We start from the raw sequence: 22,435 nt of genomic DNA on the forward strand, positions 1-22,435 counted from the left end.
AGGGGCCTAGCGGCACGTTTCGGAACAGTGAAAATCAAGATTACGCATTCTTCTCGCCATCGTTGGCTGTTCCATGCTGCAGCAATCGCCCCTACGACGAACGAGACACCCTTTCTCTCTATTTTAAGCTTTCCATTCTTTGCGATCAAGTGTATTCTTCGTCGGCTCTTATCTCCGCTCGACGACAACAAAATTACTGGGAAAGATCTGGCAAAACTGGCGCTTGGACTGCTTCGTTTGAATAGCGCCTTCCTCAGATGGGAGTGATCGCTGTTTAAGGAACAGCAAAAACAGTGAGTGAAGCTTGCCTGATAGTGATACGTCCCTCTCCTCGAAAGAGGATTCTGGGCCATGGTGCTGTTGCAGTTCCTGGTCGACGCTCCGGCGATAACCTTCAAATCGCGCTCGACTGTACGTCTCGTGTGTGTGCATGAGCGTCGGCAAGATTTTGTCTTGAGGGGTGCGCAAACCCGTGTAGCATCGCTGTGGGAGAGAGGGGGAGCGCTGGTGTGACGTGAAGGGGGAAGGAGGAGGGCTAGTGCCCCTTTTGCACTCCCCTTCCGACGCCCATCAGTGTATGTATGTATGTGTGCATATATGTGTGCATGCATGCGTGCGTGTGTGTGTGTGTGTGTGTGTGTGTGTGTGTGTGTGTGTGTGTGTGTGTGTGTGTGTGTGTGTGTGTGTGTGTGTGTGGATGCAGCAGTCGAGGTGACACGAAGAGGAGGAGGACACGTCCAGTCTCCCTCTCCTCCCGTTACCTTCGATTTCGCGACATCTCGAGCTGAAGTACATTCGCGCCTTGTTGCTTGCAAGAGCATTGCTTTCTGTTCGCGCAAGTTACTTCTTGTAAGTCAAGACAGTGCAGTAGCCCTCTTGTCGGTGACAGCAGCTACCAGGAACTGTAAGCAACTCCCCCTCCCCTTTTCCCTTCCCTTTGCTGCATTATATTCCCAGGATTCTTTGTTGTCATATCGTATCGCACCTTATCGTACCTGTCGTATCACAGAACAATGCGCTGCGCTCGGTTGCGGCAATAATATATAAATGCATTGCTCAGCGACAACTCCGATGCCCGTTTGTTTTCAGACCCACGCACAAGTAAAAGTGTGTTAGCGCTGACCCTCATGCGCTCAGAACTTCGGACATGGCACATATCCTGAATACCGCTTTCAGAATCTTCGCAACTCTTCTGGTGGTTTTCGTAAGTGACCTCATTTTACAAATCTCCCGCTGGAGGGATGTCACAGATCTGGTGCCGTGTCTTGATGAGGCTCTCGCCAGCATATGCATAATGAATAGCACATTCTGTGCGTCACATCTTTTTCGCACGTCTGCTTTGCTTTGTCACAGCTTTCCGTGTTCCATTTTTCCCTTTCCCTACCTCCCGTGTAGGGTAGCAGACCAGAATACTTTCTTTCGATTAAATGTGTCCTCCACAACTCCAGAGGTCATAATACGAGCCAATGGGCAGCCCCGGCATTGCTAATGAGCACAAACGCGGTTTTGCACAAGTTGTACTCCCAAATAAACGCTATATTTCAGAGCAGTATTACATATATATATATATATATATATATATATATATATTTCGTTTGACATGTACTGTATTATACACAGTTGACAGAATTATGATATCGTTCTTTTATTGCTTAGTTACAAATTTCTAAACTTCGTAGTCTCGTTTTTGAATTTTGCAAATTTTCAACCATCTTTATAAACCACTCAACGGGTAAATAAAAATGCACTTCCTATAGTCACCCGATTTCAGATTTCCTTTTGCATGCAACACACCGTATTGAATGCGGTGAAGTGGCCAATCAGAAAAACTATTTCTGCCTTATGGTATTTGCGTATCACCCGCCACGGTGGTCTAGTGGTTACGTTGCTCGAATCTTGACCCCAAGGTCACGGGACCGAATACCGGGCGCGGAGGCCACATTTCGATGGAGGCGAAATGCTAGAGACCCGTGTACTTACGCACACGTTAAAGAACACCATATGGTCACAATTACCGGAGCCCTCCACTACGGCGTCCCTCATAATCACATCGTTGCTTTGGGACGTAAAACCTGAACAATTATTATTAGCATTTGCGGGTAGGAGCCACTGAGCTAAATATTTCTCATAAGAGTAATGCTTACTGAAAGTTATTCGTAACTCTGTCTTTTTTATTTGCAGATACTGAAAGATTCTGGTAAGTGAAACTAACATTCCTTTCTCTGGTTATGCAATCGCAGCGAACGCCGTCGTATTCGCATCTTCTTATATCATGGTTCGATGTTTCTTTTTCTGAATTATGAAAGGTTGTTATAGTTAACTTATCTGTATTGTGCACATACCTCCTAACCGTGACTTTTCAGTTACCCTGCTCACTTGCATCCATGCATAGCATGTATGTTCACGGGGAGACGTAGTCAGGCGTTTTTTCGAAAAGCAGGGGTCTGCTTATGGGAAGTGATATTGAAAGCTCTATATGTGGCAGCAACACCGACACTCAGCTTGTACATTAAAAAATTAAGTGGCGTGGGGAAATCAATGTGATGATACGAGAATGACATTAATTGCCAATGAGCCAATGGAAGCAAACCTTATGCTTAGTCACAGCCCAACGTATTAATTATAAAGTAGGAATTCTGTAAAAACAACATTTATTGTGATCTATAAGACAGCTGACCTTCAATGCACAATTGCGTACGACGATCACAGCGCTGATAATGTACAAAATCACAAGAGAACATTAGTTATAAAAAAGGCTTTCCTGTACAGACAAGAACACTATAGGGAGCTTGCACGAACGGCGGCAGCGGGGTTGGCGGCCATTTTGTTGTCATAACTAGTCGTGCCGGCGATCGTGGAAGCGCGTGCGGCAGCAGCTCTCGCTCCATCGGGGCCGGCGCGATGGTGCATGCACTGTGCGATTGTGGGCTGTAGCAGTTGCTCCCAAAGAAAGGCAAAGTAGTTGCGTTTGAAGAAGGATTATTGCTGCCTCTCCAAGACGGCGGAAGTGCGCTTCAACGAGAACAAGACGAAGGAGCTGTCGGAGCGGCGCCGGCATGAATGGCTCGCGTGCATAAACAGACGCGGCGTACAGGACAACCCCCACAACGTCTGTCATCGCCACTTCCTTTCAGGTAGGCAAACTATGCTTGGCCTGCGTAGTTTAATTTTCTGTTCCGGTAGTCAAGTTTAGTGCACATACCACGCGAAGAGTATCTATCGGATTCTGTTGCGACTTCGAGGGGCCCTTGTGCCTCCAGCACGTAAGGTCTCTTTTTAACATGGCCTCCACCGGTTTGTGCAAGTTGATCACCGCAAGTAAGGATTTAAAAAATAAAGATAAAATTATGATCTACTGGTAGTTAGAGCGTCCCTACAAGTTTATTTGTGTCATGACGACCACGCTATCGGCCGCAACCTTACTCGCAGACTCGCGTACCCAGCCACTTTTCACAACGTTGTGGCCTTTGAGAGCCCTTCGTGCCTTTACCGCGTGACAAAACTTGCCCGTAAGACAAGTATTTCGCAAATGTCCGAGGCGTCGGAGTTGCCACAAGCCCACGTACACTAAGCAGTCGACTGCCAAAAGCGCGAACGGGAGCGCATAGATGGTTTTTTTCGTTGTATCGCTCACGGTCCTTCCGGCAGAGCGTTACTGCGTACATACTTGCTGACCTCGTACTCCTTGCTCGGTAGTCGAAGACTGCAACTGCTATATCACCACGGGGATCACACCGGTACGCAGGGGCGTAGCCAGAAATTTTTTTCGGGGGGGGGGGGGGGGTTCAACCATACTTTATGTATGTTCGTGCGTGCGTTTGTATGTGTGCGTGCCTATATACGCAAGCGAAACTGAAAAATTTCGGGGGGGGTTTGAACCCCCCAACCCCCCCCCCCCCCCTTGGCTACGCCCCTGCCGGTACGACGTGTGTTGTTTACGTGGAGCTACCACACGCGCTCCGAGAACAGCTTCGCAAGTCGCAACAGAACCCGATACGCTTCGCGTGGTAAGGGCAGCACTAAACTTCACTACCGAAACAAAGAATTAAACTGCGAAGGCCAAGCATTCTTTGCTTACCTGAAAGGAAGTGGCGATGACAGACGTTGTGGAGTTTGTCCTGTACGCCGCGTCTGTTGCGCGCGAACCATTCATGCCGGCGCCGCTCCGATAGCTCCTTCGTCTTGTCACGCTCATAGAGGCGCACCTTCGGTGTATTGAAGAAGCAGCAATCATCTTTCTTCGACTGCAACTGCTACAGCCCACAACAGCACAGTTCACCATCGCGCCAGCATCGCTCGAGCGAGAGCTGCTGCCGCGCTTGCTTACCCGTTCGCCGGATCGACTCGCTATGATAACAAGATGGCCGCTAACCCCGCCGCCGCCGTTAATGCAAGCTCCCTATATTTCTTTGTAAAAAGACAGGGCGTGCAAACACGGAAACAAGAAAGAAGTCAGGACATCACAAACGCCGGTAGTCGAAGACTGCAACCGCGAAACCTAACCATTGATCGTTACCTCCGTTTCCGCACAGACTACCAATATAAAAATTCAACATTGTTGAATGAAAACTAACCCGGAGTGAACCACTGCGGCGTGGTTCGTAATAATGGCATGGCTTCGGTACACAGAACAACAAAACTGAATTAATTGTAACAAGGGAACGGTAGTCACTTGGGGTGGCAGGCTCACTGCCGCCACGGCGCATGAAAGGATGTCTATAAGCTGGATTTTCTTTTCCGTAGGAAATGAATGACCAAACGTTTGTTGGACTCGTGCACACACACACACACATATATATATATATATATATATATATATATATATATATATATATATACACAATTGTGGGATGCCGTGTCGATAGAAGGACGCATCCCAACATAAACGTAACAACTGTTTATTATTGAAGCAGCAGCGGGGTGAGCATACCGACGCTGCGCTCAGTCGGGTAGCGAAGGAAGGAAGGGACACTTCCGAGCTTGGCAGCTTGGTTTTATAGCCACTGTCGGTGACGTAACCCTCCGGTGACGCTGCGGTGGCGCTGTCTCTTATCAGAGGCGTGGTGTAGCATGCAGCCGTGTCACGCCGGGCTAGATAGTGACGAGGCGGAGGCTGCGCCAGTTTGTGCGCAGTGTGTTGCCACATCACCCCCCCCGCGGAGTGCAGAGCCCTCAGGGTCTGTAGAAATCTGGGAGGCGTACCAGACGTCCAGAGCGTGTCGTGACCGGAGCGGGCTGCGACGTCGGCGGCTGTGGATAGACGCCTGTGGGTCGAGTGGCGCTGCCCGGATCGTTCGCAGCGATGTATGCGGGCTTGAGCCGGTCAATCGAGACGCGGACGTCGTTCCCGTTCAGGCGCAGAGTGAAGTTTTTGTCGTCGCGATGGACGACCAGGTAGGGTCCACTGTAGGGTGGCTGGAAAGGCCTGCGGACGGTGTCGTCGCGGAGGAAAGCGTGCGTGCACGATGCTAGCTCCTTGAAGACGAAAAGTGTAGGCTTGCAGTGGTGGGCTGCAGGTGACGGGCGTAAGGCGGCGATGGTGCGTCGGAGCCGGGCGACGAAGTCGGTGGGATCTGACGTCGTAGTGCTGGATGGCAGTGCAGCGAGAAATTCCCCTGGGAGACGGAGTGGTTCCCCGTAGACGAGTTCTGCTGGTGTAGCCTGGATGTCCGGTTTGAAGGTGGCGCGAATGCCGAGGATGACGGCTGGGATGGCCTCGAGCCAGGTTGAGTCCGGGTGGCACATAATGGCTGCTTTGAATTGTCGGTGGAACCGCTCGATCATTCCGTTGGCGCAGGGGTGGTAACTGGTGGTCCTCAAGCGTTCGAAACCGATGGTCAGCCCGAGGAGCCTGAAAAGGTGCGACTCGAACTGTCGTCCTTGGTCAGTGGTTACGCGGCGGGGGGAGCCGAAACGGGCAATCCAGCCGGTGAAGAAGGCCGAGGCGACGTCTTCCGCGGTGATTCCCTCGAGGGGCCATGCCTCGGGCCATCGAGTGTACCGATCGATGGCGGTGAGGCAGTAGCGATAGGGTCCAGCCGGAGAAAAGGGTCCTATGATGTCGAGGTGGACGTGCTCAAACCGACCAGAGGGCCGAGGAAATGTTCCGAGTGGTGACGTGACGTGCCTTGTTACTTTAGCGCGTTGGCATTGAATGCAGGAGCGCGCCCAGGTGCGACAATCCCGCTGCATAGAGGGCCACACGTAGCGGTCAGCCACGAGGCGTGTCGAGGCGCGTATGCCGGGATGGCTGAGGTTGTGGAGCTGGTTGAAAAGACCACGGCGATGAGACAGGGGCACATAGGGCCTGCTTCGTCCTGTCGACATGTCGCAACAGATTGTGGTTGTCGACCCTGGGATGGGGACTTGTTGCAGCTGAAGTGAGGACCTGCCCTTGAGAAGTTGCTGCAGTTCGGCGTCTGTAGTCTGAGCCTCGGCGAGGACGTCCGCTGTTATCTGCACAGAGCTGATGGCTGCTACACGTGAAAGCGCGTCGGCGACCACGTTGTCTTTCCCGCTGACATGTTGGATGTCGGTGGTGAACTGTGAAATGAACGAGAGTTGGTTCTGCTGCACAGGCGGGAGTTTGTCGCGACGTTGAGAGAAGGCGTAGGTAAGAGGCTTGTGGTCGGTATAGATGGTGCAGTTCTGCGCTTCGAGGATATGGCGAAAGTGTTGCACTGCTTCGTATATCGCCAGAAGTTCTCTGTAGTAGGCTGGCGAACTTGTCGGGGCGGTGGTCGTGGTTTCGTCAGTGGAACTGGCGGTTGAAGGGGTCGTTTTCCGAGCTTCGAGCTTCTTGGAGAAGAACGCCAAGGGATGCCAGGTGTTGTCCACACGTTGCATGAGGGCGGCGCCGATGGCGAAGCTAGATGCGTCCGTGAAGAGTCCCAAGGGAGCGTCTGGCACGGGATGGGTGAGAAGCGTGGCGGTGCAGAGGGCGGCTTTGCAATCTTCGAAAGCTTTCGCTAACGTCGGTGTCCACGTGACGGGTTGGTTCCCTCGTAGGCCAGCCAAAGCATCATGGAGGGAAGCCTGGTAGTCTGCTGCATGTGGCAAGAAACGCCTGTAGAAGTTCAGCATGCCAAGGAAACGGCGAAGGTCTTTAGCGGTGGTGGGTTGAGGGTAACATTGCAGGTCCGCGATGCGTTGGGGCAAGGGCCGAGTTCCCTCAGATGAAACTTCGTGGCCGAGGAAGCGGACGACGGAAGCGCCTAGCGTGCTTTTTTTGGATATTGACGAGTAGACCGTGGTCATCGAGGCGTTGGAACAGCAGACGAAGGTGCCTGTGGTGTTCCTCGGCGTCGCGGGAAAATACCAGTATGTCGTCTAGGTACACGAAGCAGAAGTCGAGGCCGCGGACGACTTCGTCGATGAAGCGCTGAAAGGTTTGTCCAGCGTTCCTCAGGCCGAAGCTCATGAAGGGAAACTCGAACAAGCCAAAAGGAGTGATGATTGCCGTTTTCGGGACGTCATCCGGATTGACGGGTATCTGTGTGTACGCCTTCACCAAGTCTAGCACGGAGAACACGTGGCAGCCATTAATGCGATGGGCGAAGTCCTGTATGTGGTGGACGGGGTACCTGTCCGGGATGGTGCGCGCGTTGAGGGCACGGTAGTCCCCACAGGGCCGCCAGCCTTCGGTCTTCTTCGGAACAAGGTGGAGTGGCGAGGCCCATGGACTGTCGGAGCGGCGGGCTATTCCTTCGCGGAGCATGGCCTCGAACTCTGCTTTGGCTATGCGCATGCGGTCCGGGGCAAGGCGACGGGCGCGGCAGAAAACCGGAGGGCCTGATGTGGTGCGGATGTAGTGCACGGTGGTGTGCTGCACTTTGCGTGGCAGTCCGCTGGGGCGCGTCAATCCGGGAAATTCGGCGAGGATGGCGTGGTACGGCGAATGATTGTCAACACTGAGTACCTTGATGCTTGGCTGTTGGGCGGTCGTTCGCTGGCCTGGTGTGGAATGTCCCGTTGTCGCGTCGATGAGGAGGTCGTTGCGGCAGTCTGGAAGGAGGTTGTAGTGGGCCAGAAAGTCTGAGCCGATGATTGGCTCGGCGACGTCGGCGATGACAAAATTCCAGCAAAGGTCACGGCGTAAGTTTCTGAGCTGGATGTGCAGGCGGAGCGAGCCGTACGTCTTGATTGTGGAGCGGTTTGCCGCACTGAGCTCGAAAGACGTAGGCGGACGAGGACCTTGAAGATGGGATCGCGGGTAGCAGCAAATGTCAGAGCCGCTGTCGACAAGGAACCGCTGCTTCGTGATTTGGTCGGTGACGAAGATGCGACGGCCTCCGGGTTGGCAGCTTGCGGCCGTCTCTACGAGCTGCCGTTGGCGTTTTCCGCATGCCCAGCGCAACACGGTGGTCGACATTGCCGGGCTCTGTCCCCGAAACGTTGGTGGTAGTAACACGGGCCATTATCGGGTTGCTGCGACGAAGTGATGTTAAGGTCGCGGCTTTGCGAGTGGCGGCGCTGGTGCATCGGAAGACGTTCACCCAGGCGTTGTTGAATGGAGGTGAGCTGTCGATCGATGTCGTCGATACGGCGTGCAAGCTCCGCGGTGTTCAGCGATGCGGCGACAGCCTGGGTGGTGGGCGACAGCTGCGGCAAGGAGACCTCGACGACGCGATCAGCGATCTCCGCAAGTTCGTCGAGGGGTAGCCTAACCTGAGCCTGCAGAATTGCCTGGACGTACGGCGGGAGTCGTTGGAGCCAAAGCGCTCGCAGGAAGGAATCCTGGACTTGCAGGTTGCCCGCGAGCGCACGCATGTGGCGCAGGAGCTGCGAAGGTTTGCGCTCGGCGAGCTCTGCGGACTGAAGTTGTCGCACCTTCTGTTCTTCCGAGAGCGACAGGCGGCGGATGAGTGTGGTCTTCAGATGTTCGTAGAGGCTGGCCGTTGGTGGGTTGGCCAGTATATCCCGGACCTCGCTGGCATAACGCGCGTCCAGGTGGGCGACGACGTAATTGTAGCGGGTCCGGTCTTGCGTGATGCCCGCCAGGGAGAACTGGGCCTCGACCTGGGCGAACCAGACCTCGGGCGAGTCCGCCCAAAACGGTGGAAGCTTGACAGCGACACGCCAAGTGTCGTATGAGGCAGCGTGCGGGGTGCCTTCTGCAGGGGCTCTGACATCCTCAGCGGCGCCGGCAGGTACGGCCACGGGTGCGGAGACGTTGCCGGGATGTTGCTGCTGCAGGGCCTGCAGTTGATGTTGAAGTTCTTGAACGTGTTGGCGAAGAGCGGCAAGCGCTTCCAGGTCGGCCATGGCGGTGCGGTGCGTTCGTTTTCCGGGTCACCAGATGTGGGATGCCGTGTCGATAGAAGGACGCATCCCAACATAAACGTAACAACTGTTTATTAGTGAAGCAGCAGCGGGGTGAGCATACCGACGCTGCGCTCAGTCGGGTAGCGAAGGAAGGAAGGGACACTTCCGAGCTTGGCAGCTTGGTTTTATAGCCACTGTCGGTGACGTAACCCTCCGGTGACGCTGCGGTGGCGCTGTCCCTTATCAGAGGCGTGGTGTAGCATGCAGCCGTGTCACGCCGGGCTAGATAGTGACGAGGCGGAGGCTGCGCCAGTTTGTGCGCAGTGTGTTGCCACACAATATTAATGAGCACTAACAGACAATAATGCCAAGGAAAGTATAGGGGATGTTTTTACTAGTAAATGTAAGGTAAATGTGAAGAAAGAAAAGTGGACGAAAAGATAGCTTGCCGCGGGCAGGGACCGAACCTGCGACCTTCGAATAACGCGTCCGATGCTCTACCAACTGAGCTACCGCGGCGGCCATCCCCCCGTCCACTTTATAGGGTATATATGTACATTTAAACGTGGGAGCGTCAGTCAGCGCCGCCAGTAGCCATGACGGCGAGTGTGGAACACCCTTTTTTGCCTGTTGGCGTCACGTAGCACGTGAACTTATTACGAGCTGGCAGCTGACCAATAATCCCTCGCATACTACCTGAAAGCATCAAGTCTGCCAGAACGAGACCCTCGCTATGAATGAAGGAAAGAAGTGTTAATTTCAAGGGCTCGTTTTCTTTGTTATACACAATATTAATGAGCACTAACAGACAATAATGCCAAGGAAAGTATAGGGGATGTTTTTACTAGTAAATGTAAGGTAAATGTGAAGAAAGAAAAGTGGACGAAAAGATAGCTTGCCGCGGGCAGGGACCGAACCTGCGACCTTCGAATAACGCGTTCGATGCTCTACCAACTGAGCTACCGTGGCGGCCATCCCCCCGTCCACATTATAGTGTATATATGTACTGTAGACCGCAAAAGTTTGCGGGATGTGCAGCGCGTGGCGGAGCGACGGAAAACTGCATTGCTGCGTCACCTACCGTGATGCGGCGGGTGTTGAGGCTATCGGCCTCGGCGATTAGCGACGGCACGTTTAGACAACGTGCCGTTGCCGGATATAATCGCGGAGGCTGCGGCCGATAGCCTCAACACCCGCCGCATCACGATAGGTGACGCAGCAATGCAGTTTTTCGTCGCTCCGCCACGCGCTGCACATCCCGCAAACTTTTGCGGTCGACAGTACATTTAAACGTGGGAGCGTCAGTCAGCGCCGCCAGTTCACGTGCTACGTGACGCCAACAGGCAAAAAAGGGTGTTCCACACTCGCCGTCATGGCTACTGGCGGCGCTGACTGACGCTCCCACGTTTAAATGTACATATATACCCTATAAAGTGGACTCAGTTGGTAGAGCATCGGACGCGTTATTCGAAGGTCGCAGGTTCGGTCCCTGCCCGCGGCAAGCTATCTTTTCGTGCACTTTTCTTTCTTCACATTTACCTTACATTTACTAGTAAAAACATCCCCTATCCGCGATGCGCAGCGCCTATAGGGGCGCCACTGAAAGCCGCGTAGCGGCGGCCGTTGGAACCGCTCGCGGGTCGCGTAGCAGACGCCTCATTTGCGCGCGTGCGATTCGCTGGTGGTGCGCGTCCCAGATAATTACTTTTGCGGCAACAGTGTGCGCAAAGGAGCCGCACTTTATAATAGTGGACATGTGTCCGATCTCACAGCTGTGTGGGACGACAATGTCCCCATACGCGACAAGTGTTTGTCACAGACAATCGACAACAAGCTTCTCCTACGAAGTGGAGCTCATCGTAAGTACACCGCTTTCTTTATTAACGTCCCGATCACTAACGCCTGCATGCGTTGACGCATGAACCAATGTTTTTTTCTCGACACAGTAGCTTCGTTTACGTGCCATGTGCTGATATAGTAGATTTTGAGGGAGCGCTGTCGCACCGGCGTATAGATTTCACAGGGTCGGCCACGTGAAGGGTCAGCGTTGGTAAAACTTTGAAACCAGCACGATAAACTTGTGAAAAAATAAACGATAAGCTTGTCATCATCGGTGCAGAAGCGCACAGCGAACATTCTGCACCGATGATCGCATTCCAGTGCCATCAATAGGTAGAATGCAGCCGATTTCGTACAGCGCACGTGTGATTCCACGGCGCTTTTTTAAAGGAGCCGTCACCTGCCCTACATTCTCTCGCATTGCGCTTCGCGCCATTCGTTTTTCAAGTGAGCCCGCGTCTTATCAGTAATAACAACCTCATGTGAATTGTAGTGTCTACAATGCAGGCGACGCGAGCAAGTGTAAACGTAGTAGCGTTCGCTGAAAACGTAGCGACAAAAAAAGAAGAAATAAAAACACGGTAATCGTTCTAACACTGCCGTAAAGAAAGCGCGATTGCTTAGCTTTTACGTCGTACAGCCGCAATCCACCGCCGCCGTCGCTTTCGCTCATGAAATAGCACCGGAAACCTGTAGATGTGCGTTCCTGGCAATTTTTTGTGTGTGTTTGAGGAGCCGACAACGCAGCAGGTATTTTTTGACATCGCTGAGGCCCGCCAGAATCGTTAAATCATGATGAAAAACACATCCATCCGTGCACTCGCGTATAGACGCTCGCGGGAACACTGCTCGCCGGGCCCCGCGAGCGCTTCCGAGCCATGGCGGCAGATGGCGCCGTCGGCGCTTTGCGCATCGCCTATACTTTCCTTGGCATTATTGTCTGTTAGTGCTCATTAATATTGTGTATAACAAAGAAAACGAGCCCTTGAAATTAACACTTCTTTCCTTCACATATATATATATATATATATATATATATATATATATATATATATATATATATATATATATATATGTCTGCACGCTGTTGCCGGTCTTGGGGACAATTTAAAGCTACATAGGGCATGTTTATCCCTCAACGCCTTCAAGTTGTACCTGAAGAACTAAATTTCACATCGAATTCGTGGTGACTGCAAGGGAAGCTACGGCGAATCTTAATGTTAGCGGCATGTATTCGGTACGTTTAATTCCTAGGTTGACCCGGAAGACGAAACGACTTGACAGCGAATATGTTTCAAGAATTTAAATTTACGCTGTGCTATAGGTTAGGAGAACCGGAATGAATTGCCTAGATTCCAATAGCGTTTTAGCGCCGTACGCTACAGATATTGTTATTATTTCTTGTTTCTTGGTGTGAGTGGTAAACTTACGTTCAGTCAACATTTCGTTCTTCTAAAAACAGCTGATGCCAAGAAAGTAGTGGACATCAATGAGAAGGTCAAGATCTTCATTGAGAAACTGGAAAGGCAACACAAAACGAAGGTTGTGTGGTGGGACCTGTATGGCAAGTCGGGAAGGCCCCTTAGCACAGCAGGAGACAACCAAAAGTGAGTATTTCATGAAATAAAGCACGTTATATATATATATATATATATATATATATATATATATATATATATATATATATATATATATATATATATATATATATATATATATATATATATATATATATATATATATATATATATATATATATATAGTTGCAGGAGTGGTTGTCTTTGGTTGCTGTATAAGTATGAGAGGTGGCACTTCAAGAAAACTTCATTTATTACGTCGACGTTTCGGTCAGAGCCTGACCTTTCTCAAGACCAGGCCTTGAGAAAGGTCAGGCTCTGTTAGTCAGCGCCCATCGCAGTCAGCACCGATCGCAGCCATGGCGGCGATCGGCGCTGACTAACACTCCTAGGCTTAAAGGCACATATATACCCATAAAGTGGACGAGAGGATGACCGCCGCCGTAGCTCATTGGTAGAGCATCGGACGCGTTATTCGAAGGTCGCAGGTTCGGTCCCTGGCGGCGGCCAGTTATCTTTTCGTCCACTTGAATTCCTTCACATTTATATCCTAATTGTTACAGATAACGCCCCCTGTACTTCCCTTGGCATTATTGTCTGTTAGTTCTCATTAATATTGTGCCTAACAAAGAAAAACAAGCCCTTAAAAGTTATCTTCTTTCCTTAGCGAACCTTTGGCATTTGAGCGTATCTATCTATCTATCTATCTATCTATCTATCTATCTATCTATCTATCTATCTATCTATCTATCTATCTATCTATCTATCTATCTATCTATCTATCTATCTATCTATCTATCTGTCTAGCCGCCTACGTCTGCGTGCTCTCATGATCGCCTACTTAGCTTGGTGTAGACTAAAATTGCGCATGGGATGATAAGAGTATTTGACGAATATGACTGTCGGGTCATGACAAGAATAACGTGAAAATCCTGTCGCGTACGTCGTCAAACCCTTTCCTCCAGACACGTGTGGCACATACCCGTTTACCACGGGCCGCGGTGTACGGGTATGCGCCACAGGTGATTGACACTTTATATCTACCCAGGAACGGTGAGAACAGACATCGATAATTTAAATGCGAGAGCTTGAAGAAAAACCGGCATCGGCAGCGTTGACCCGACGAATGCAAAGAACAAAATTTAGAATCCCAGCAAGCATAGAACCCAAGCATTCTGCGTGGCAGTCAGGTATTCTACCACAGAGCCAAGCCAGCTCTAGAAACTGCTCTGGAAAAATTCCCTATGCAGGCGTAATGTTGGTGCAACGTCGATTGTGGTTGTGGTGCTGGCTATCTAATTTTATAACAAAGCAATAAACGCTACATATGTATTCCTACAATACAGGCGTCATGTCTGGTTTAAGTCTGTGGTCCCAGCATTGGCTCCGCTTTTATAGCAGTCCAATAAACATTACATTTGTATTGCTATGATTCAGCAAGCTATATTCAAGTGTCACTCGACCCCGGATGAATACGCTAACGAAGGTTACGTATGATATTCACATCATCGCACCCTAAAGTGCACTTCGTTTCGATAATACAGACGTATGTACTCTGAGGGCTGACGTAACGTCGCACCATAAGTTACCCTTTAAACGCCAGTGTTGTCGACGTGCCTGGTAAGCCCACGATGTGCACACAGCTACTACACTTACAAAAACACGTCGATCCACCTCGTAACGCTTGGCTCAAAGCCATAAAATACAACATAGAAGTACGCGCTGACTGCTTCGCATGAAACCAGTTCCCACAATGCGTGGGATCTGCCGAATTTTTTTTAGACAATTATGATTTCAACCAAGCCCACCGTGATACATTTGTTTATAACAGCAAACACAGTGCGCACAAAAAGAAAAGGAAACGAAGGACGGCGCGTGGCACGAGTATCTTGAGTTCTTTCGTTGGAATAAACGGCAGCGTTGGGGACGCGCTGCTCCAATCTCTTCAGGTGTATTGTCCTCGAAGCCCGGTTCATCTTAGAACGAAGTCTTCGGGTTGTACAACATTATCATCATCGTGCATAAAATAGCCGAAGCTAATACTTGTGCAGCCATAGAAGTATATCAGTGGGAAAAAGAAACGTAAGAATGGCGCCAAGAAGTCGCCATCCCTGTTCCCACTTTCGTTCCGACTCCTAGTCGTTATAAGTTTAGCAACAGTCGGCATCAACATCCAGTTACGACTGAGGTCAGTCACAAGTTCGCTTCGGCGTATGTATGATCTCTAGAGGTCAGTACGCTCGAAATCTTAAGATCTTATATACACTAGCTGTGTGCTATTTGTCAAACGGTTTACCAATGTCCTTCTTTGCAGTGGCGTATACCAAGTTGTTCGCGGGGGGGGGGGGGGGGGGTGGCCTCCCCCACTCCACCGGTCGTGTGTGTGTGTCTACACACAACACACACACACACACACACACACACACACACACACACACACACACACACACACACACACACACACACACACACACACACACATGCTAACGGTGTTAGCATTAATTTTCGCTGAAAAAATGTGGCGATTATAACGTTAAACTACCGCGCGCTGTCTCCTTCTGCATTCGTCATTAGCTGTTTGACTGGTCGAAATTTTCTGGGTCATGTACACAACACCTAACGCGATGCAACAAATGACGCGAAAATGATCAATCGCGTAGTGTCCGCTTATGCACGACTGCGTAAAAAAAATAAGAGAACACACTATTTTTCGCCAATGGTTCTTCGCCATTCGTCCAAAATTTTTGGTGTGCCATAAAGTCACCTGCTTGTTGCACGACGTCACAAATCTGTGAAATCGCGCGGCGTTAAAATGACGTATGCACACTAAAAAGCCCATTACTATGCTAAACAATACCTAAACCTTTCCGGAACAGCAGGAAAGTGCCTCATTCTGAACGTAATTCAAGAAGGCTGCCCACCGATCACACAGGCAGATGCTTATTATAGCAGCTCGTGAGTTGTATTCATATGAGTATATAAAATAGTTTCAGTTGTATAACGATGTTGAGCTGTTTGTGCCCGTACACAACTCTGTGAACTTAGAGAGAGAAATTAACATCGCTATTCGTGTGTGCTTCTTTGCCGCGCGAGTTGTATATTGCGCTGTACAAGTCAATTCAAGGTGAATCAAGACCAACTAGGGCGGCTGTCAATTCACTCTCCACAGTCCAGAAACCCGTGGACCTTGACCACCTCACTGTCTAGTAGAACAAGTTGCGGGGCAAGCTTGAAAGCTGGGCTTCCCAATGTGCTCGAGTCAACTTCCTTATTCTTCGCCTTGTTGCAAGCCGCCACAATCGCTGCAAGCTATGTCACGTGGTTATGACGGTGAAGAAGGTTGCAGCAAGACTACGAAACACGGAACTCTTTAAGTGGGCGAACTTGTGCCCGGGAAACGAACTCCAAATACAAGCGATATACACGCTGCGCACTGATAGCGGCGAGAAGAGTGGTCGGCCGTCGAGTAACATGATCATCGCTGGAACACGCCGTCTGTTTTACGTCTCATCAAACCTTCCAGCTTTATCGCTGGTGTTCGTGCAAGCTCTTAAATAAACTTGACCCTTCGCGTTCTGCGCGTAATCTTAACGGAATGATCTCAAATGACCGCGAAGCCTCCCGAACATTGCGGCGCGGTCTGCACTGGGCGTTGCTAAGTTTTTGCGGGTGAAACCCGAATACATCAAAATGAAGCAAGAAACACGCGTGGCAGTATGATAAGCAAGAAGAAGCAGGTTAATCAGAGACTAAAGCGGAAACCTTCTTTACCTATCCCAGTTCGGCCCACTTCTGCACTCTCATCGACTCACAGCAGCTTGGAGATAGAGCAATGATGACGCTATTCCCTTTCGATGAAAGAAAATGAATTTCCTGAATCGGGAAGAGCGTTTCATCGGTCTATCGAGCTTTTACTGGTTCCTGTGTTGGCGTCGTCGATGATGTAAATTTCAGGCCAGGCAGAGCAGAATGAATGCAGGCTACCGCTGAGCAGGGGCTGCATGAATGCAGCCCCTGCTCAGTGGTAGCCTCCTTTGGAATGCTGGAGCGCAAGGCGCCAAAGCGTCGCATAGGTGGCCTGCTCCGCAGAGAGCGTATACAGTGCGTGGTCTTGAGTCACGAAGGACAATTTTCACAGCAGAAGCGTAGGACAAATTTTAGTTATAGAATGACATGAATGCTGTGTTGAAGGAAAACTTCGGCACAGTTGTTCGTTTCCCTGTGTGCAGCCGACAGCGACTGCTCTCAAATGGGGGGGGGGGGGGGGGGGCTCCGCTCCCTAATTTTTCTCAGTGGGGATACGCCTATGCTTCTTTGTCATACTGTGTACGCGCATTCCGTTGTTTCATATACTTGTAACGAATGTAGCCTGCTAATCGACCGCCCTGTGGCGTTTGTTTAGTGTAGCTGTTGCAGCGATTTAGCGTAGCTGTTGCAGCGGATTCAGTTCCATCTCGAACGATAGTACCAGGTCCTCGTCTTCTATAGAGTTCCTAGTTTCGCACAACGATTAACGGGCATCTGCTTGCCAATGCGCTGTCCGGTCAGAACTTGCATGCGATGCTTCCATAGCGAGTCACTCGCATTAACCTTATTAGGTTTCCCTTTTCTCCGGATTACTGATGCAATCATTTGACGGACGCGAGGGGGAGGGAAGAGAGCAGGCGATTTCCTGCTTCCGTTCACTCTCCACTTCTGACATCCCTGTTTTCCCTCTTCGCCCTGTCTGCAGGTACCAGGTGTGGGCCAAGGCTGATCCAATGCATTACGGAGAGCGGTTGAACAGCAGCAAGAAACAAACCTCCGTATACATGAACAGGTTCCACAATGGGCAGTATTTGCATGATCAGAAAGTCACCTTAGAGGTAAAAAGGAGGCGCACGAAGTACGCCTCCTTTCATTCAACAAAATCCATCCACATCGGTGTCAACGTTAGGACGTCGCTTTCTCTGTCTGGAATCTTCGAATTCAGGGCTGGCGTCGACTTCAGCTACGACCTAACGACTGGCGAAAGTCACATGGAAAAGGAAGAAGTGGAGTTTACAATAAAAAAAGAGATAACCATCCCTCGTCGCACTACAGTTGAAGTAGAATGGATAACCACTGAACATTATCAGGTCAGTACCCTCGTTTGCTTAAGTAGTGCCTTACAAAAGTTCCTGTCCTTCTGGCAAGCTCTCTCCGAGCAAGCAGCTAAAACGGTAACACTGCGTACCGATCCGACAGCGCTAAACACGAGGGTATAGTTGAGGGGTCTCAAACTCACCTCAACTAGCGGGCAGCGGTCACGATATTTAGTCTCCCACGGGGGCTGGGATAGTGAAAAAGATTAGAAGGGGAAGGGGGGGCAGGGGCGTAGGCAGAAATTTTTTTCGGGGGGGGGGGGGGCACCTCCTTGATCTGTAGTGGGGACGAGCAGGCAGATGTGGTCGAGTGTCATTTTCTGCTCTGTATGCTATGGCAAAAAAAAATTTCGGGGGGGGGGGGGCACGGGCCCGGTGTGCCCTAACGTGGCTACGCCCCTGGGGGGGGGTGAACAAAATGTCAGCTAAAGTTGCCATTTGATGAAAGAACGCCTTCCCCATATATCATACATGGGTCATTTCTGAAGAGGATTTGACGGCAGGATTCGACAAACACATCGACACTGACCTCTAGTATGAGTGAAATCTGGACGCCAATTCTGAAATACATGGAGTTTTTGCTCCACGGTTATGCTTTAACCCATGGTTTTAACACATGATGATCGCATCGGGTGCCTCACGAAAAAGAATGCTCGAGACCGGTCACGTCTGTGCAGTTCATGAAAATACTTAAGAATTTCTTTTTTTAAATATGGGAAAAACACAGTCGTGTGCGGGCCGGGCCGCCTGGTTTGGGACGCCTGGTATAGTTGGAAACTCTTGCGTAATAGTAATTAGCGCGCGCGTGTGTGTGTGTGTGAAAAAATCGCGAACTTCAAGGAAATGGAAAATTTCGCTACAAAGGTGCTGAAAGTTCACCTTGGTGCATACGTATATCTGTTATACGATAACTTAGGAACAATGCAAAAAGGAGGGACAATATTAAACAGGACTGTCGTTCTTGTTGTCGACAGTTGTCTTTCGCGCTTTAACTCTAGTTAATTCATTTTACGCATACACTAACATTCCACCGGCGTATAAGAGACAACAAACAGCCAGGAATCTATTATTCTATTCAGAAACCTGTATACGCGAGCACCGCCGTATTAACTGCGCAGCCTATTGCATGCGAATTTGAATTTTGGAATCGTACGGTATAACTGTATAGCCGGGGCGTAGCCAAGAGGGGGGGGGGGTTCAACCCCCCCCCCTAAATTTTTCAATTTTGCTTGCGTATATGTGCACGCACACATACAAACGCACGTACTAACATACATAAAGTATGGTTGAACACCTCCCCCCCCCCCCCGGAAAAAAATTTCTGCCGACGCCCCTGCTGTATATCGAATGACAGGGAAGCAGACGACTACGACAGGTACTGAGTGTGAACGATCCAACCAACTGTCAATAGTTTGCTAGAAAGGCTGGTCACATGCAGGCAAACTCAATATATTTGACGTCTGCGCTGCAAGCACGCGCCTTCGAGAAAAATGCCACTCGCTGCAGGTACACGAGAATGCCACCTAGACTCACGAAAGACACGCAATAAATTCCCTTCGACTCGCCAGCACTCCTGCTCCTTCTCCTCCCTCTCATCATCATCATCACTATCATAATCATCATCTGCCTCGGGTAGTCGGAAGAAAAGTACCGCGCGCGCAACGTATATACGTATTTCAGATACAGTTCTTGGTTTAGTGATTATAGCAAAAACTAAATTTTGCTCACGTCGGTGACTTTCTTTTTCTTCCAGTGCTATCCGTGGAAATCGGACGTTCTAATAGACGGGTGGTTCGTAATCTGGTTCGAGAAACGAGTGCACAACCACCATCTCTGGTTCCACCCCATCGATGTGATCAAGGACCATGACTTCGAACTGCACGAACCGTCAGGCTTGGCGTACACCGCCGAAGGAATCGCAGAGGGCATCACTCTGATCACGAACGAATTGCAAGTTCGAGAGTACCCTCTCGAGGCGAGAAGCTCGGCGTCAGTGAACATCACTACAGAGCCGCTGACAGGGAATGAAATTGAGGTCAGGGTAGTCAACAGGACGTCGCATGTGCAGCGCTAAAACTTCGCTCTGATGCGAACCAACATCCGCGTCGGCGACATGTGCTCCATAACTTTACGAGAAGAGTAATCGATCGAGGGACGACTTTTGTTAGTCACAGCCATACGAAGCCGGTGCAGTATTGCAGTATAAAAAGAAACGAAAGTGAACGAAGAGAACAGTTTGCCGCCGGGGAGCAATACCCCCAACCGCCGCATTACACATGTGGTGCCAGTTGTGCTACGGCAACAGCTGCTCCCCATGCATGTGCAAAACGTTTCTCCCTGGGAGTCTTGGCACAGCGGCGAATTTATATCCTTTTGCCCGATATAAATAAATAAATAAATAAATGAATATATATATATATATATATATATATATATATATATATATATATATATATATATATATATATATATATATATATATATATATATATATATATATATATATATATATATACACGAGGTGCGTTCAATAAAGATTTCCCCTGACTAATTTCCATTTATTGCAGGATGCTGAAACTGCGCATGTGTAATGACATAAGTCACTGTAGGTCACGTGCCAATTTGCAACTCTAAACTAATAACGGTCTTTCTTTTAGAGGTGCTGAAGTGGTGTGAGGTGTGATAATGGATGCAGTGGAATACAGAGCAGCAGTCAAGTTCCCGTACTTGAAAGGCCGCACTCCAAGGAAGACGTTCGATGAGATAAAAGAGGTTTATGGGGAGGATTCCCCATCATATAATGTAGTGAATAACTGGCATCGCCAATTCAAATATGGTCTGATTTCCGTGGAAGCGGCTCCGATTGCAGGGCGACCCCACTACGCTGTCAATGAACACACCATCCAGCAAGTGAAGGCCGCCATTTTGGAAAATCGCCGCATTAGCGTTCGAGACCTAGCCCAACATGTCAAGATTAGTGTGGGGTCCATGGAAAAAATCATTCAGGACCATCTTCATACGCGTAAGGTATCCGATCGCTGGGTTCGCCGGCTGCTCACACCTTTCCAAAAGCAGGTACGAGTCGAATACTCCCAGGCTCTTTTGACCATGTGCCATGGAAACCAGCAGGACTTTTTCAACAGATTGATTACACAGGATGAATGCTGGGTCCATCACTATGATCCGGAGACTAAAGTCCAGTCGATGCAATGGAAGCACTTGGACTCACCGCCTCCAAAGAAAGCACGCACCCAGCCCTCGACGGGCAAGGTCATGCTCACAGTCTTTTGGGACCAGCACGGAGTAGTCTTGATGGATTTCCTAGCAAAGGGTGCCACGATTACTGGGGCATACTATGCTTCACTGCTGCGGAAATTGCGAGAGACCATCAAAAACAAGAGACGTGGCATGCTCACCATAGGCGTCCGCCTTCTGCTAGACCATACCCCAGTTCACAACTCACATGTTGCCCAGACGGAAGCACGCTCCTGCGGCTTTGAAATTCTACCGCATTCCCCTTATTCACCCGACCTCGCACCATCGGACTTCCACCTCGTTCCAACATTGAAGTCATATTTGAAGGGCAAGCATTTTCCAGATGATGAGACTCTGATTTCTGAAGTTACAACATGGCTTTTGGAGCAACCTGTCGACTTCTACAAGTGAGGTGTTTATAGTTGCATAAAAAGATGGGAGAGGGGTGTGTCCCGGGGTGTCACCTATGTAAAGAAGGACTAATAAATCTGCAAAGTTTCGTTGCTCTCCGTCGACTGGAAGTGGGTCAGGGGAAATCTTTATTGAACGCTATATATATATATATATATATATATATATATATATATATATATATATATATATATATATATATATATATATATATATATATATATATAATTTACAGAACAATAACAAAACAGATATAATACATCAGGCTGGATAAAGGGCACGAACAAGCGCTTATAACGATGAGCCATTGACCGCACTAGTCTCGATGGTTGCACGGGAAGAGACAAGATGATAGCCATTGTTCAATAATCAGACTTTTTTACAGATGTGTTAGGCGCATTTCATTGAAGATATGACAAAAATGCGAACATCAAAACATCACAGAAAGACACGACACTTTTCCTACGCTCTCGTTAAAGCCGGAAGATACAGTGTTAAATTTATGGATTAGAAAGGATTCTCGAACGTCGCGATCATGGTGCGATTACAATCAGGCTTCAAAAATACATTATATATATATATATGTGTGTGTGTGTGTGTGTGTGTGTGTGTGTGTGTGTGTGTGTGTGTGTGTGTGTGTGTGTGTGTGTGTGTGTGTGTGTGTGTGTGTGTGTGTGTGTGTGTGTGTGTGTGTGTGTGTGTGTTGTGTGTGTGTGTGTGTGTGTGTGTGTGTGTGTGTGTGTGTGTGCAGAAAATTGGGAAATTAAGCTTCGTTAGCACTCAGAGTTGCCAGTTCCGCTTATTATAAGCGGATTTGGGCTTTTTTTTGGCTGAGTCGCTTGGAAATTCTTAGAGTCACTTGTCGCGTTTTGTTTGGTTTTACTCGCGCTTTTTCAGGAATTATTATGATTTTAGTGCCCGACACGTGTATTTGTCGTGAAATACATGGCTTGAGTCAAAATATAC

General features: G+C 49.5%; 1 protein-coding gene across 1 annotated transcript; it reads left to right on the forward strand.

Moving 5' to 3' along the window:
- The first annotated feature begins 351 nt into the window (after window positions 1-351).
- On the forward strand, window positions 352-20,048 carry LOC119378868 (uncharacterized). Its single transcript, XM_049412874.1, has 5 exons — window positions 352-411; window positions 2,182-2,197; window positions 12,566-12,710; window positions 17,413-17,797; window positions 19,557-20,048. The coding sequence occupies exons 1-5, from the start codon at window positions 352-354 to the stop codon at window positions 19,875-19,877; spliced, it is 927 nt and encodes a 308-aa protein (XP_049268831.1). The 3' UTR covers window positions 19,878-20,048.
- The last annotated feature ends 2,387 nt before the right edge of the window (window positions 20,049-22,435 follow it).

This window comes from Rhipicephalus sanguineus, chromosome 1, assembly GCF_013339695.2.
Source record: "Rhipicephalus sanguineus isolate Rsan-2018 chromosome 1, BIME_Rsan_1.4, whole genome shotgun sequence".
In the NCBI taxonomy this organism is placed as follows: Eukaryota; Metazoa; Arthropoda; class Arachnida; order Ixodida; family Ixodidae; genus Rhipicephalus; species Rhipicephalus sanguineus.